We start from the raw sequence: 15876 nt of genomic DNA on the forward strand, positions 1-15876 counted from the left end.
AGTAACAGAAATAATGTCATTTAATTTATTAAGTTTATTCCGTGGAAATGATTGGTTAATTATAACATGACAGAAACAAAATATACAAGGGATCATCAGAAAGATCATCGACAGCAGAGGGGTCGGAAGAGGGGGAAAAACTCTTTGAGGCCAACATCAGAAATTTCATTTTGTGAGCACATTAGTGGGTCATCAGGTAGTTTAGGGAGAACAATGCGAACATCCATTTGCAATTTCGGATCTGCTACTGTTGGAACTGGGGGTTCAAGCAAAGGCGTTTGACGAGCGTTGGGAGAAAGCTCACCAGACTCACTGCGCATATACAGTTTCAGTCGCCGGAGCTGGTCGCGAATATTGTGCTGTCAGGTATGCATACATGGCTTTGTCCCAATGTTGCTTCAGTAATTTGCCATTTAAACGTGGTATGTTTTTTTCTTGGCGTTCGGTAACCCAGTAGTTGACTAGCTTCGGAGTCAGTACACTGTGTCTGAGTGGGGTATTCATGTTAAACTGCGGAATGGTATCTCAGTGAGCTAGCACTATAAATCGGCATTAGTCCGGACTAGTACAAGCAGACACACACACACACACACACACACACACACACACACACACACACACACACACACACACACACACACGTGCATGCAAGTGCAATAATCTTTGACGCGACTTTAAACCAAATTTCACCTCACCTCGTATCATGATGACTTTAGTCCTTTGTTTTTGTTGATAATGATTATGTTAAAGACAATATTTCGCAGAATATTCAAATGTTTTATTTTGAAGAACAACTAGACTTAGAGAACTGACATTTTGAATTCAATGGATGTAAGAAGATTCAATATAACATGAACGTTGTGTATCTTCTCTTATTTTCTCATAATCTATGGAAACAAATGTCGAAATGTCCAGGTTTTCATATGAATGTTTTTGACCATGTTTTTTTTTAATTCGGTTACCAGTCACAATGGACCAGCGCCTACATAATGGACCGTTTCTCTGGCATAGAAGGGGCACTGCTAGTCAAAACGGACCTCTGATTATCTTCATTTCGTACAGACATATCCGAACAAAGTGCGGAGCATCGTATTCAATATTTGTTCACTAGGATGAATGCCAGAACTCTCAACAGAAATGAGCATGTCCCAAACATCGAGGTATATAACGTGGTCATAAAGGTGAACAAATTCTTGTCTGATAATTTTGTCATATACAGGCCCCCACATACTACCCAACGTAGTGACTACGTTATCTACAACAAAATAGTGGGGTCCTTTAATTGCAATTTTTACATCAGGCGATCGTATCAGTAATCGTTTTATTGCTTGCCTAATGCGCTTCATTTGAGACCTAAATATGTGTACAGGAAAGAAGTGGAAATGAGCATACAGGTTAATAAGAACGATGTCTCTAGAACCAGAAGGAATCTCATCAAGATGGACAAAGGATGGTCGAATTGCAGTCCTATTGGCATTGACAAATGTCATTGGTAGACCATGGGGGGACCAAAAGACGGTATAGTTAAAACCTTTTTTGTATGCCTCGGAATAGGAATACCATTTGTCTGTAGGTACAAGGTCCGCGCCAGTTTGCCATGGTCCAATTCTCCATGTAAGATTCATATGTTTGTACATGAAAGAGAATAACTGTCTGACAGTGGAATCACCAAACATTCTAAGAGTCCTGTTCGCTAGACAGCGGTCATAGTCTTTGGCCGTTATATTATTAATACACGACAAGGGGTTCCACATAGAGTTGTAAAAGAAACCAACAGGTTTTGACAACCAGGTGTTCTTGAAGGTTGTCCTGCTGCAAGGAATCTGTGAAGTCATTCTGGTGTTTGTTGCTGGAACAATAAAAAAAGTAAGATAAACATGTGCGATTTAAAAGTTACAAGTCCATTGTAGCAAGAGAAATTGGTTGGATTGTTGTTTAACTCTCATCATGACACAAATAAATCCAGATCCTGGGGCCTCCAAGAGGGACTTTATCATACCCTGTCCTTTGTTAAAAACAGTTACTAGGATACAGTCATGAGTATTATCAAGGTCATTAGATAATGGGCACTCTGCTATATATACAAGACGGTGATTAATGTCACCTGGTAATATCAATCAAAACTATGGCTAATCCTTAACCTTGTGAGACTCTAAATTGTGATACACAACAAGTACCAATAAAACCACATGGTCAAGTATATCTAAGTACTTCGGGTTTGATTACACATAGTGATGATGCCATGTGTTGCGAAAGTGAGTGCGTATCCTGCCCCACCGTTGGCCAGCATCATTTGTTTAACGCTGCATTTAGCAATATTCCATTTGTATCACGGCAGTCTGTTAAGAAGACAAGGGGTAAACCAGTAATTAATACGCCGTCTGGTACATAACTGCCTTGTCTACCAAGTCACAGAACCTAAACCCAAACCATTAAGTCGACTCGTTCGAAAGGAATTCGTTGCTGGGGCCAATTCTAACCCGTCTCCTCGGGGTTTTGGACATACACTGCATAAAAAGTGATCTTGACCTTAAATGTTATACAATTACAGCAGATAACATGACTTGTTGCAAACATCAGTGTTCTTTGTTCTAAACAAAGACCCCTGAAAAAAGTCCTCTCAAAACATAAATGAAGACTGAAATGTGGTGGGTGGAATTAGCACCAAATGTAGTTACAGGTGGAACATGCATGTATACTGGGAGCTTAACATATATGTTCCTTATTTTATGATTTTATAATGTTTGATCTTTTTTTCCCCAGATGTCTTTGATTACATCTAATCTTCTGATGTTGCAAACCGAGCGAGCTAAAGGTTAGCTTGTATATGAATGTCTCGCCTTTTGATCATCAGATTTATGTGTTAGTATTTAGTCATCAATATTGTTTTTCGACCATACTCTTAAATTTCCCAAAAAACTTGGCAGACAGAGGAAGCTTAACTTTGACATTCATGTCTCTTCGTTAGATGACACTATATTTTGTTGATATCTGTAGAACTAAGTCATCAGTATTTATGCAGAACATGTCTACATATCAATGCTGACTGAAGCGTTTGTAAATATGAGTTATGCATATCATTTAAGATGCAGCCTATATACCAGAAGAAACGGTCACTGTGACACTGCCTGGAAGAATCCCTGGGCCGGCTGACCTGAAATAATAGAATATGGTTTTATACTACCAAAACTTTCTTATGCTATATATGCATGACCAACAAAAAACAATGATGTTCTACTTTGAATTGAGATATATGTAATGGTCCTCATAATTACACATGATATATCATATAGTCAACAACAAAAGTTCCTGTGACACCAATATTTTAGTGTATTTTTCAAACAACTAAAGTTAAGTTTTCAATATTGAAGTATATGCATGGAACCAAGTCACAAAAATGCAACTGCTACAGAAAAGCATGCATTCATTGCACAAATTGACTTTTATGCAAGACCGATGAATTTCACTACCTAAGAATGGGGATAAAAACATTTGCGTTAACGGGATATCATATGCATTGTTCAGCATCGTGCTGACAACCACTCAGAAAAACAACCAAAATTACGCAAATTATTCAACATTACGAAATGCCACGCCTGTCCGAAAATGAGCGTCTGCGAGCCATTGGTATGCTTGAAGCAGGATCGCGTCAACGTGATGTTGCAAGACAATTTAAAGTCCACAGAAACACCATTTGGTGTTAATGGCAACGTTGGCAACAGACGAATGCAGTCAGGGACCATCCTCGAAGTGGCAGGCCACGCGTAAGCAATAATCAACAAGACAACTGGATTCGAACAACACACCTACGAAATCGATTCCAGCCAGCAACAGTGACTGCAAGAAGCATATCTGGCGTTCAACGAATATCTTCAAAAACCGTACGTTGCCGCCTCAGATATGCAGGGATTGTCGCCAGAAGACCCGTCAGACGTCCCATTTTGACAGGTAAACCACCGTCAAGCACGTCTACAGTGGTGCAGACAGCGTCTACGTTGGACGGCCATGCAGTGGGGACAAGTTCTATTCACTGACATGTCTCGTTTTCACCTCAGCCACAGCGATGGACAGGTTCGTCGAGGTGAACGTTACGTCAATCATTGTGTCATGGAAGAAGATCGGTTCGGGTGCGCCAGCATTATGGTATGGGGTGGGATTACAGCAAGACAGACCCGTTTCATAGTGGTAGAGGGAAATCTCAATGGACAGCGCTCCCTCGACGAGATCATCGGCCCTGTTGTTCTCCCGTTTTGCGTCGTCATGGCCCATGACAACCCCCAGCCTTATATTGCTCGACTTGTTCAGGATTCTCTTCAACAAAACAACGTGAATGTCATCCCCTGGCCGGCTCGCTCCTCTGCTCTCTCACCAATCGAGCACATGTGGGATGAGATGGATCAGCGCCTTCGACGTCAACCACGTGTTCCACAGATACTTCAGGAACTTCAAACATGCTCCAGCAGATATGGACAGATATCACACAGGACTTTGTGCGACGCCTGGTCCATTCCATGAGACGAAAATGTGTTGCTTGCATCGCAACCAGAGGTGGACACACACGCTATTGATTTGTTAATGGACATTTTGGCATATTCATGTTTTTTTTATGAAATCACTCATTTTCTGAAGTCAGTATGGCAAATTAAACCATTTGAACACTTACAGAAGTCTTTCATCTGTTGCAAACCGAAATTGTTTCAGATTTGGTAAAAAACATAACTTTTGTTGTTCAGGATATAAATACTTACGAAAAATACCATTTGTTGTCAGCCCTGGCTGGTACAGGCAACTTCCTCTGTGAAGTGATCCCGGTCCAGTCGCTACACTGGATTCCTTTCATCTTTGGTTTAATACAATACAATGGAACACCATAATGTTTGTCTGTTAAATTACAAACTTGTCTCATTTTCACAAATGTGTTATCCATGTATCCTGAGGTAGACTCTGTTAAGTTGTACACATTAAAAAAGCATTCGATTCTCTTTCCAATATAACCATTGTTAAATTCCCTATGTACAAAAGCCATTTTTTCTCTCGAAGATAATATCGCTGCACGGATGACAGATTGTCCTGACCACAAGATGCGCAGAACACCAGTATAGGTCCCGTTGTCATGGTCAATAACAGTTCCGGCTGAAGCAGCTCCCTTACTTTTGTCTCGCATCCATACAATAAGCATATCGCCACCTCGGGTTTTTGGTCTATTCCTCTGGTCAAATAGCATAATCTTCAAACTGATTGTTTCATTTAGTGCATACACAACTTTTGGCTCAACAAGTGACATCTCTGAGGTTGTTGCAGACGCATGACTATTTGTATCATTTATTTCGGTATCGTTTATTTCTGGAATTATTTGTATTTCCACTAAGTGAGTTTGCTTTTGGCTTCCAGTTCTTGAACGGTATAGGGGCTCTGGTAAGATTTGTAATCTGCAAGAAAAAACCTTCTTTGTTGAGTAACATGCCATACAAAACAGGTAAACATGTGCCAGACATTGTGTACATTTTGATTTTATTTATGATATCCATTTCTGTCACATCAAGTCAAGATTCCGGGTCAGAAATGGTTCCAGTAACCCATGCTTGTCATATAGGATCACATCTCGAGCTTTCTGTCTGTACTTGCAGTCAAACAGACTCACATTCACCTCTTCTGTTTTTCGATCTTTAAGCACAACATACAGTGTATCATCTATGTTAGGCATCAATAAATGACTTTAAACAGTTATATGTACATGCAAACTATACTAAAGTAAATTTTTAAATAACGTCACTTCTGTGTTTAGAAAAAAACATACCACCCCCTTGCCCGTACAACCCTAACAAAAACTTCAGAGGCTGTTCCGGTTAAATAACCATGCCAATCAATTTTGACCAATAGTATGCTTCGTTATTTCAAGTTGAGACCACGTATGCTTTTTAATTACAAGCATCTCATACACAGAGGATATTATATGAGTGTTCATGTCACACTATGGTTACGACACGAGTGTTTACGAATTCTTGTGTTTACCAAGAACGACAGCAAGTCGCAACAACAGCAAAACCACAATTTGTGGAATGACGTCAACAATCGTCAACTATGATGTCGTTTCTAGTGTGACGTCATTCCTACCTCACGTCACAATAAGATTCGAATGACGTCAACATTGCCGACAAGATGAGGGAAACAATACACTGTTGTTTTGTGACGTGATATGACCCTAGGGCACAGAAAGAGAATACTACACTCATTCTCGTTAGATACCCTTTTTACGAAACGAATGGACTTTCTATGGTATCTGGTCGAGCGAAAGCGAGGTCAAATACCATGGAAAGTTCACGAGTTTCGTAAAAAGGGTATCCAACGAGAATGAGTGTAGTATTTTATTTATTACCCACGCTAAATTTATATTTAAGTGTAAATACCTAATAACTTTCGTTCGTTGACAGACCAAACTGAAACCGGTTGCAAAATCTGGTTGCGCATGAATATTGACAAGTGTATTGTTGGCATTTCTATGCATACGCATAAACAACATGCTCTTGTTGTTGTGTTTGCAAACATAACAGCACCGACGATCAAGATCGTTTTGGAAGAATGTTTTCAACTCATGGTAATTCAAGCGCATCGTTATCAGTACGCAGGACAACTATAAGAAGATTTTGAAAGTCACATTAGCGCCGCGCTTTGAATATCGGACCAACGGTCGGTTGCTCGCACTGCCTGGGTCCCGGCTATGCAATCAAAATGGTTCGGTTTTCTTGATCTATCAGCTGAAGTTATATCATGTCCGTACCATTTTGGAAGAGGGAAATCAGAGTGTTCGACAAAGACGTTCATGTTAACTTACCACCCTGTACTGAAGACGTGAAAAACAACAAACTCAAGTCTGTTTGCATGTAAGTGACAGCTTCGAACGAAGGGCAAGGTCACCACCGGAATAAGAAAAGACAACCGTGATCTACTTACAGCGTTTTACCCGAGAGATAGGGAATGTAATTGTTCACATTTGGGATGTTTTGGATTACATAATCAGAAGTCAAGCACACTTCTATGGCGTGTTCGAGTCATTTGTGTCGGAAATGTTCACCTTCTAGTGCAGTCATGTCTATTCATTCATGAACAAACACCTCCGCATTTAATGTCACAAAATACGCTGCGAATGGTGACACTGGCGGCACCACCGGAGCATCGAACGTAAGTCTAGATATCTGTCCAGAGAGTTTAACCTGACTTCATTTCACCACGCTTAACCCTTTACGTTAAATCAATTGAAAGTCGCGAAAGTGGTCGGCTGCGTCACGCTCATTGGGACATATGGATATGCATGGCTCGATTATATAATGTCTGCTGTAGCTCTATGCATAAATAATATTATATGCATAGCGAATTTAATGCGTGTGACGATCTTTTTGGTGTGTGTAAATGTCTCTCGCTTTCATGAGATTTCTTTAGTTCTGCTTTGTAGTTGAGAAAGCGAATAACGTCTCGCGATATTTTTTATGAATAAAAAAAGAAGTTCTGGTGTGACAGAGGTCACGGTTATCCAATCAATCAACGAATAAAACGATGTCAACCTTGTACGACACACGTGTGAAGTACGGATTTAGTATCTTACCTACTGTATCTTCACAACGTGGGTAATAAATGATTTTTTATGAACCCTGAATTGTTTGCCATCGTAGGTAATAAAAACACTAAGGGTGATTTAGTACGCAAAGAAGCAAAACTCCATACGAATGACCATTACAGTGACCTAAACTTTAAATGACGGTTGCCTTACTAATTAAATGCCTAATCCTAAGAATATGTACCAAATTTCATCTTACCTTCGGTATTTGACACAAGTATGTCAAAATTATTCCAAATTATTGTCCAACAACTACTAGTATCATGTCTCTACGTGGAATTCAGCGTAACATTGAAAAAGCACGTTCCACATTAACAGTAGACAAGCTACCTACCTCTGATGTCATTATTTCATCTTGTCATACATAGGAAATATATTCGGGTCATTCATAAATACATGCTTATGATATAGTCGGAATGGTAATCATTTCTGCTTTTGGCAGATATTTCTTATGTTATAATCGAGTCTGGACCAGACAATCCAGTGATAGACATCATGATCATCGATCTACGCAGTTGGGATACGATGACATGTTAGCGAGCTTTACCACCCGAGTCCGTTAGTCGCTTTTACGACAAGCATAGTCACCTTTTACGGCAAGCATGGGTTGCTGAAGACCTATTCTACCCCGGATCTTCACGGGTCGATATTATGTATGACTATGGGTGGAAAGGATTTTCTTGCTTTTAATCAAGAACGATGGTGGTTGGGTTACTTCCATTTTTTCATGCAGCATTGGAACACCTTCCTAGTTCATTCATACAACAGATGAAGATGGACAGACATATCTCATTGAGTACTGAAGAGTTGTAATATAAACTAATCTAAGAAGAAGATAAAGAACCCCCTATATTTCGTATGACTATAGCTAATCTGTCCTTGGCTGGATGATGTTGCAACACACAGCATTTCAATTGTGTTTTTTGTAACTTGCTTTACTTTGTCATTTGATATCATATCATATATACATGTACTTACTCGTCATAGTTGCCCCACAATAAGAACAAGGATGTGATCAGAAGGACAATAAGTAGATATATCTGACGTTTTGTACTGTACATCTGAAACAAAATGAAAATGTAAAAGTCATGACAGATATGTTTTATGAGCATTTCAAAATAGAGAAAGCAAAAGATCCTCATGTGATTGGGTATGACCATATTTGATCTGAACTGAACTCTTCGGTGTCTGCTTGATAAGTGAATATGATTTGTTCTTGCATTGTTGTTCATTATGTTGTTTATTGTGTTTGTTTTTTCACCATACCCTGAAAGGCGGTGTCAAAGCAAACTTTCTCACTTTCTCATTACAGGGTGCCGTCGCACAGCTGGAGTGTAACCTGAAGCAAACATCAACATGGCAGTTAAATACACCTCCTTTGATAGCAGAAGAAGCATGCTAGTACTTGCATAGAAAATCTCAACAATTTCTTTTAAGTTTAATTAAACAAAGTGTCATAGATGGGAAGGTCGAAACGCCTATTCGAGGTTCTCTTCGAGCAGACGACGCAACGGCACGGAGTACATAGGTCCACGCACAGGGTACGCAACACCATATACCCCGCGGGATCGGTTGGCAACGAATTTATCTCACCGACATCCTTTCAAGCAGGTGCGCAATATATGTCCGCAGTTTCGCTGAGTTAGCAAAACTCATAGCAGACGACGCAAACGAATCGAGTTACTTGTATAAACATCGGTTCATTTCAACTCAACGATACTTATTCGAGATATGCAGGTTGCCGTCATTGTGTTCCAATTGATTTCTCGTCGGGCTACATGAGCAGGCTACATGGAAATTAATTTCCCGCTCGTTAACCAATCAGAAGCTAGTATTTTCGTGTGAGGTGAAAGCTAAAGCTCGGAACTTAAAACATTAATTTCACTCGTGACATATTTTCCGTAATCACTCGTACCGAGTGGGTTATCCTATAATCATTTCTTTGCAATTTCTGTAATCGAGAAAAACAATCCTTAGTGCACATTTCTTTGAGTGCAAAATTGTAAAACATGTATGGAACAATCTTACAAAATGGATCAAAGGTAAAACTGGAATAGAACTAGAATTTTCAAAATTGACAATTTTATTAGGATATCAACAAAAACGAAATGATGTATTAAATCATATTATAACTGTTTCAAAGCAAAACATATTCAAATCAAACATTTCTGACTCCATACCAAATTTCCCACACATCAAACAAGAAATAACCGATTCATATTACATCGACAGAAATATATCATATTCACAATGTAAATACACACAGTTCATGACATTTTGGTATCTCTGTCACCACCTATTCGTTTAAAACCATGAACTTGCACAATCCAACAATTTGACACTGGCATAGTTTTTGTATGTTATCATCTGTAGATATGCTTTGTAACTTGTATGTATTTAAGATTGCATGTGAACTATATTCTGTAAACATATTGTTTGTGTACTCCAAAAAGAAATAAAATCACAACAAACAATACCCTCACTATCAAACACCACAATCACTACCAAACACCACCCTCACTACCAAACACCACCCTCACTTCACTACGAAACACCTGCCTCACTACCAAACACCTCCCTCACTATCAAACACCACCGTCACTACCAAAACCCACCTTTACTACCAAAACCCACCCTCACTACCAAATACCATCCTCACTACCAAACAGCCGCCTCACTACCAGACACCACCCTCACTAGCAAACACTACCCTCACTAGCAACCACTGCCTCACTACCAAACACCCACCTCACTACCAAACACCAGCCTCACTACCAAACAGCACCCTAACTACCAAACAGCACCCTCACTACCAAACACCCACCTCACTACCAAACACCAGCCTCACTACCAAACACCCTCCTCACTACCAAACGCCCACCTCACTACCAAACACCCACCTCACTACCAAACGCCCACCTCACTTCCAAACAACTGCCTCACCACCAAACCCCACCCTCAGTACCAAACACGACCCTCACTACTAAACACCTCCCTCACTACCAAACAAAAGCCACACAACCAACACCCGCCTCACACCAAATACCCGTCGCCCCAGGCTTGGGTTTAGTGATTAAGAGGCTGACAAGGTTGATAGTTGGGGGCACGGGTGGCCCAGTCGTCTAAGGCGCCGCGATTCGCTGTGCAGAGTTGCCCATCTTGGGCACGCCAGAAACCTATGATTGTGGGTTCGAATCCCGGTTCGCCCCGATTATGTTTATAGGTTTGTCAGCACCATACCCATGCTCGTGGGTTTCACCGAAGTGGTAAACGTCTGAGACCCGCATCACTTCGGACTTTCCTCCCACGTTAAGCTGACACGCCGTGATATAACTGGAATACTGTTAAAAGCGGCGTTAAACCCAACTCACTCACTGTAATATTCGTAAGAGACGCCTAACGAGATCGGGGTGCATGTCATGGTATCCCAATTGCGTGGATCAATGCTCATGATGTCTGTCACCGGATTGTCTGGTCCAGATTCGACTTTTTACAGATATAGCCGGGATATTGCTGAGTGCGGCGTTAAACAACCAAACAAAAAACAAACAAACGTTGGTGGTACATGAGCTGATCATTAAGTAAACCGTTCTGTTATGTTGTTACATCGGGAGCGGTATTGATCAAAGCATTGATGCTTGTTTTACAATCCCCATTTCATTCTGCATATATGTGATGAAATAAATACGTGTTTAAACCAGAAAAAAATAAATGAATAAAATCACGTGTGAGAGTTAGTAGTTTCCCTCCAAGTTACACTCCATGTGGCAGGCAGGTAGAAAACCTTTCCCTGTTACCATTTAGCTTATCTATTAATTACCTAGAACTGTATCTTGAAAGTCTTAATCGTGAAGGAACAAATTTATCCTCTATGTTAGGAACCGACCACATGGACAGGCAGCACATCCCGTCACACGATAGCGCATTTTACTGGGTTTTTTTTTTAAACTGAAAGCGATATACTTAGTATTAATGTTGAATTACGTGTGCTGTGTACAAGTGCTGAGATTTTCAACTTGTCTTACGACGGACTAAAATGAGGACAATAATCAGAAGAAGTATTTTTTACACCAACGCGTGACTTTATGTCATCATTCAGGTTTCTTATCAAGTTTTTTTTATCAAGTTTATACTGTAAGTAACCCACAAGACGTTACCTAATGGCTTAAAGGGGTCATAAAAACACAAATATGTTTTAAACATTTTCCATCGTTTGCATGAGTATAAGCATTTTATCAAAACTTGATAAGCCATCTGCACCTATTCGACTACCAATATCATCTTCTATGGCAGAGGTAAACATTGGATTTTAATCTGAGCATTACGTAATTTTAATGTAAACAGAAAAGGACAGTGAACATCCGAGAACATAGCATTAGATTCCAAATTTTCTCAATTATTAAATAGGGATAATAGCGGAGGTGATGGAGTAACATATTCAATTGTGCTCTTATCCTTACAGCTTGTCTCGCCAATATTTACACTATTCAAAACAAGAAACGCACAGGTAGATTTTTAGTAAATTTATTGTACCAAATAAAGTCGATATATTTAATTTAATGTCATAGATACAAACATGAAATTTTGGAGCTTGATAGTCACATGATGTCGTTGTACAAAGGCAAACTCTTCATTGTCATGTCACATAAGGCCACAAGGTTGTGCCGCCCCGGGTAGCAATCACGGCTCTGCATCTCAGCAGCATTGATTGGATAAGTGTACGAATTCTGTCCTGCGGAATTCTGTGCCATTCTGCTTGTAACGCGGTGACCAGTTGTTGGAGTGTCTGCGACGTGTTCTGACGTTCACGTACACGTACACGTGCATCGAATTCATCCCAGAGGTGTTCGATTGGGTTGAGATCTGGAGACCTGGAGACGGCCAGGGCAGAAGGTTGATGTTGGCATTATGGAGGTAGTCTACCGTGACACGAGCTGTGTGCGGTGGAGCGTTGTCCTGTTGAAACAGCTTCTTCTGGTGGTCAATGATTGGGAGATGATGAGGTTGAAGTATTTGAAGTATCATATAGCGATTTGCTGTCAAATTTCCCTGAACCACAACCAAGTTAGATCTCGTGGTGTAGGTTATGGCCACCCACACCATAACACTACCGTCACCGAAATGGTCGAATTCACGTACACAATGTGGGGCAAAACCCTCATTTCGACCACGATAAACACGTTGTCTTCCATCTCGCCGGTGATTCATCGCTAAACCACACTCGTCTCCAGTTTCTCAAATTCCAAGGCTGTAAGGTATAGCACCAACGCAAGCGTCGCTGTCGATGGATCTGTTGCAAAACAGGGACGATACCTGGTCTTCTGGGTCGGAATACAGCCTCGCGAAGATGGTTCCTGACAGTATGGTCCGATATCCTCCTCAAACTAGGGATGCGTCCTGCAGTCTCCGTAGCTATGGCGTTGCGATCATCGTATCATCATTGCGATGATAGCTCTTGGTCTGCCAGTTCTCGGACGGTCTGCAGTGGAATTGAACTGTGTGTATCGGTCCCAAAGGCGGCAAATGGTGCTGTGGTGGACGTTGAAGTGGCGTTCAACAGAAGACAGCGATTTCCCTCTTTGGATGCGTCCTATGGCGATGTTCTCGGCATTTTCGAACTTGAAAATTGTTGTTAATTGAATGACAACTTATTGGCTTATGCTTGCCTTTTTATAGCCACTAGCACGATTTACTGTTTTCTCCAAGACATTTTTGAACAATTGTGAAAACAATGCCATTTAAGACATTGCAAATCGACAATGGCTGCGTTTTGACGCACTATGTGTCGAATATCAGGCCACCAACATTTTCCAATAACATATACTGAGTCAAATTACAAACTTCACATTTTTAAAAGTAATCCCATATATGGTATACAACGGACAAATGTATCAGAAAAGGTAATTTTTAATCATTAATGTCCAAAGAATGATTGTAATTAACGGTGGTAACCATAAATTGTTCCAAGCACCTACGGTATTCGGGAATAACATCAACAGTTTAAATCATAAGTCCCAAGCACGAGAATCTAATGGCACACAAGTTCAGTAGCGCGTATGGCCACCATGTGCGTTGACAATTGCCACACAACGCCTCCGCATGGACCTTGTCATGCTTGTGAACACATGATTGGGAAGACGACGCCATTGTTGCTGCAAAATGGTGCCAAGATCTTGCAAATTCTGTGGTTGGTTCTGGAGAGTGCGCAGACTTCTGCCAAGAGCATTCCAGACGTGTTCGATGGGATTGAGGTCGGGAGACCTTGACGGCCAGTCCATGACGTTGACTCCCGTATTCTGAAGGAAATTCCTTGTCAAAATTGCTGTGTGTGGTCTGGCATTGTCGTGTTGGAAGATCAAACCGGGTCCATGTGCTGCCATAAAAGGCAGAAGATCTGGTGCCAGTACCTGGTCGCGGAAAGCAGCAGCTTTGAGGTTGCCACGGATGACAAGAAGCCTGGAACGTGCATTGCCACAGAAAGCACCCCACACCACGACACTTCCGCCTCGAAATTTGTCAACTTCCTGTACACAACACTGGGCGTAACGTTCCTGACGGCGCCTCCACACCCTCGCCCTACCATCAGCAAATCGAAGATTAAATCGGGATTCATCACTGAAGACGACTTGATTCCAATTCCTCTGAGTCAATCGTAAGTGTCGCTGTGCCCAAAATTGACGTTGACGTCTGTGTAATTGAGTCAGAATCGGCCCGCAGTATGGCCGTCGTGCTTGAAGGTGAGCAGTTCTCAGACGGTTTCGAACAGTTTGCGCACTCAGTCTACCCCTAAACAGTTCATTTCTGGTTGATGTAGCCGTCAAAAATCGGTTACGGAGGTGACGTAAGACAATCTGACGATCCTCTGCATGTGACCTCACACGTGGTCGACCTTGCCGAAGGCGATCAGCGGTGGTACCCGTTTGCTGTAGACGCGTCTGTAAATCATAAACAGTACGTCGACTACAACCCTTCGTCCTTGCGACTTCAGCTACGGACGTTCCCGTCTGCAACATGCCGACGGCACGTTCACGTTGCACATTTGAAAGGCGTGGCATGACAAATGGCTGTAAAGACTTTTGTTTTCTTGTGTTTTTCTATTTTTGTTAATGACTGCTAACAAGTATTTCTGAAAACACGTGCGGTATTATGGCCACGTGAACAGTTGCACGTGGAAATACACTTTTGCCACTATAGTGCTGTGCACATGATTTTGATCGATTCACCTGCACAAAAACGGGTGTTATCTGAAGACAATACGTGGCCATTACTGTTTAAATACTACAATAAGGGCCCACAATGATAACTGGTCAAAATGTTAAAATTTTAGGATTGTGAAGTTTTTAATTCGGTTGAGTATATATACAATTAATATACAGGATTGTTTGTGTAGTCAGGTTCAATGAACTACATACTACCTGTGCGTTTCTTTTTTGAAGAGTGTATATCTTTCCCTTTACGGCTATTACAGATGTATAAGAGTTTATATCTAAGCCTGCTGGTTCTGATAGTATCTTGATATCCCCTCTCTCTTGGTAAATTCAAATTGTCAAAAACATATTATAAGTCTTATTCAGTTCTCATTTCATCTACAATAATATACCGATGGTTATCACAAAAAGTATCACGAACAGAGGTTATGAAAACAATTTGTGAAAATTGAATTTGGAGAGACTCATTTTACGAGAATACTGTCCACATCTATACCTTTTCATACCATGTTCCTTTTAATGGTCAATCAGAAATAGATGTACTTACATTCAGAATACAAGCATGAAATAACACTTCTCATTTCATAAAACGACTCCCTGCATATCAGTGTCGGCCCGGCAGCCCCACGTTATCACCGTCCACTTCTGAAGAAATCCAGATTCACCAGATTTGATATTTACGCTTGGCCTCCCGAGGATCAGTTATGACAGACACATGGTTCATTGGCACGTGGTTAGGCTTTCTCAATGTTTCCGGGACTATCTGATATTCAAATGTGGCGTTCAATAACCCTCGTTGTGGCTGAGATATCACGAGCATGTGTTCATGAATAAACTACCGATCACCTGCATGGCAGCCATTGCACTTCTAACCGGAGTAATCCGACGCCCAAAATATCCATTGCTCGTGTACAATCAGCCTTGTTTACCAAGGACGTCAACCGCTCAAACATCAGTGCCTGAGTTCGTCGTATGTCTGCTTTGAGCCAATTATTGACTGAATATGGTGATATCAAAACTTCATTTCGTCAAAAAATGACAGTTTAACAAATGTTA

The 15876-nt window shown here is 40.9% G+C and overlaps 1 protein-coding gene across 2 annotated transcripts; it reads right to left on the bottom strand.

Moving 5' to 3' along the window:
• Positions 1-815: 815 nt before the first annotated feature.
• Positions 816-15734, bottom strand: LOC124111067 (NXPE family member 3-like). 2 transcript variants are annotated; one of them, XM_046470614.1, is made up of 5 exons: positions 15368-15734; positions 8591-8673; positions 4749-5429; positions 3102-3154; positions 816-1849 (listed from the first exon to the last, which is right to left on the bottom strand). In XM_046470614.1, exons 2-5 carry the CDS (start codon positions 8671-8673, stop codon positions 1050-1052), a joined length of 1617 nt encoding a protein of 538 aa, XP_046326570.1. In that variant the 5' UTR covers positions 15368-15734; the 3' UTR covers positions 816-1049. The 2 variants fall into 2 exon arrangements, with proteins under 2 accessions (XP_046326570.1, XP_046326569.1); XM_046470613.2 differs by lacking the exon at positions 15368-15734 and having other exon boundaries at positions 8591-9120.
• Between the last annotated feature and the right edge of the window lie 142 nt (positions 15735-15876).

The sequence above is a fragment of the Haliotis rufescens genome, unplaced genomic scaffold (assembly GCF_023055435.1).
Source record: "Haliotis rufescens isolate VD_foot unplaced genomic scaffold, xgHalRufe1.0.p SCAF_9, whole genome shotgun sequence".
Taxonomy (NCBI): Eukaryota; Metazoa; Mollusca; class Gastropoda; order Lepetellida; family Haliotidae; genus Haliotis; species Haliotis rufescens.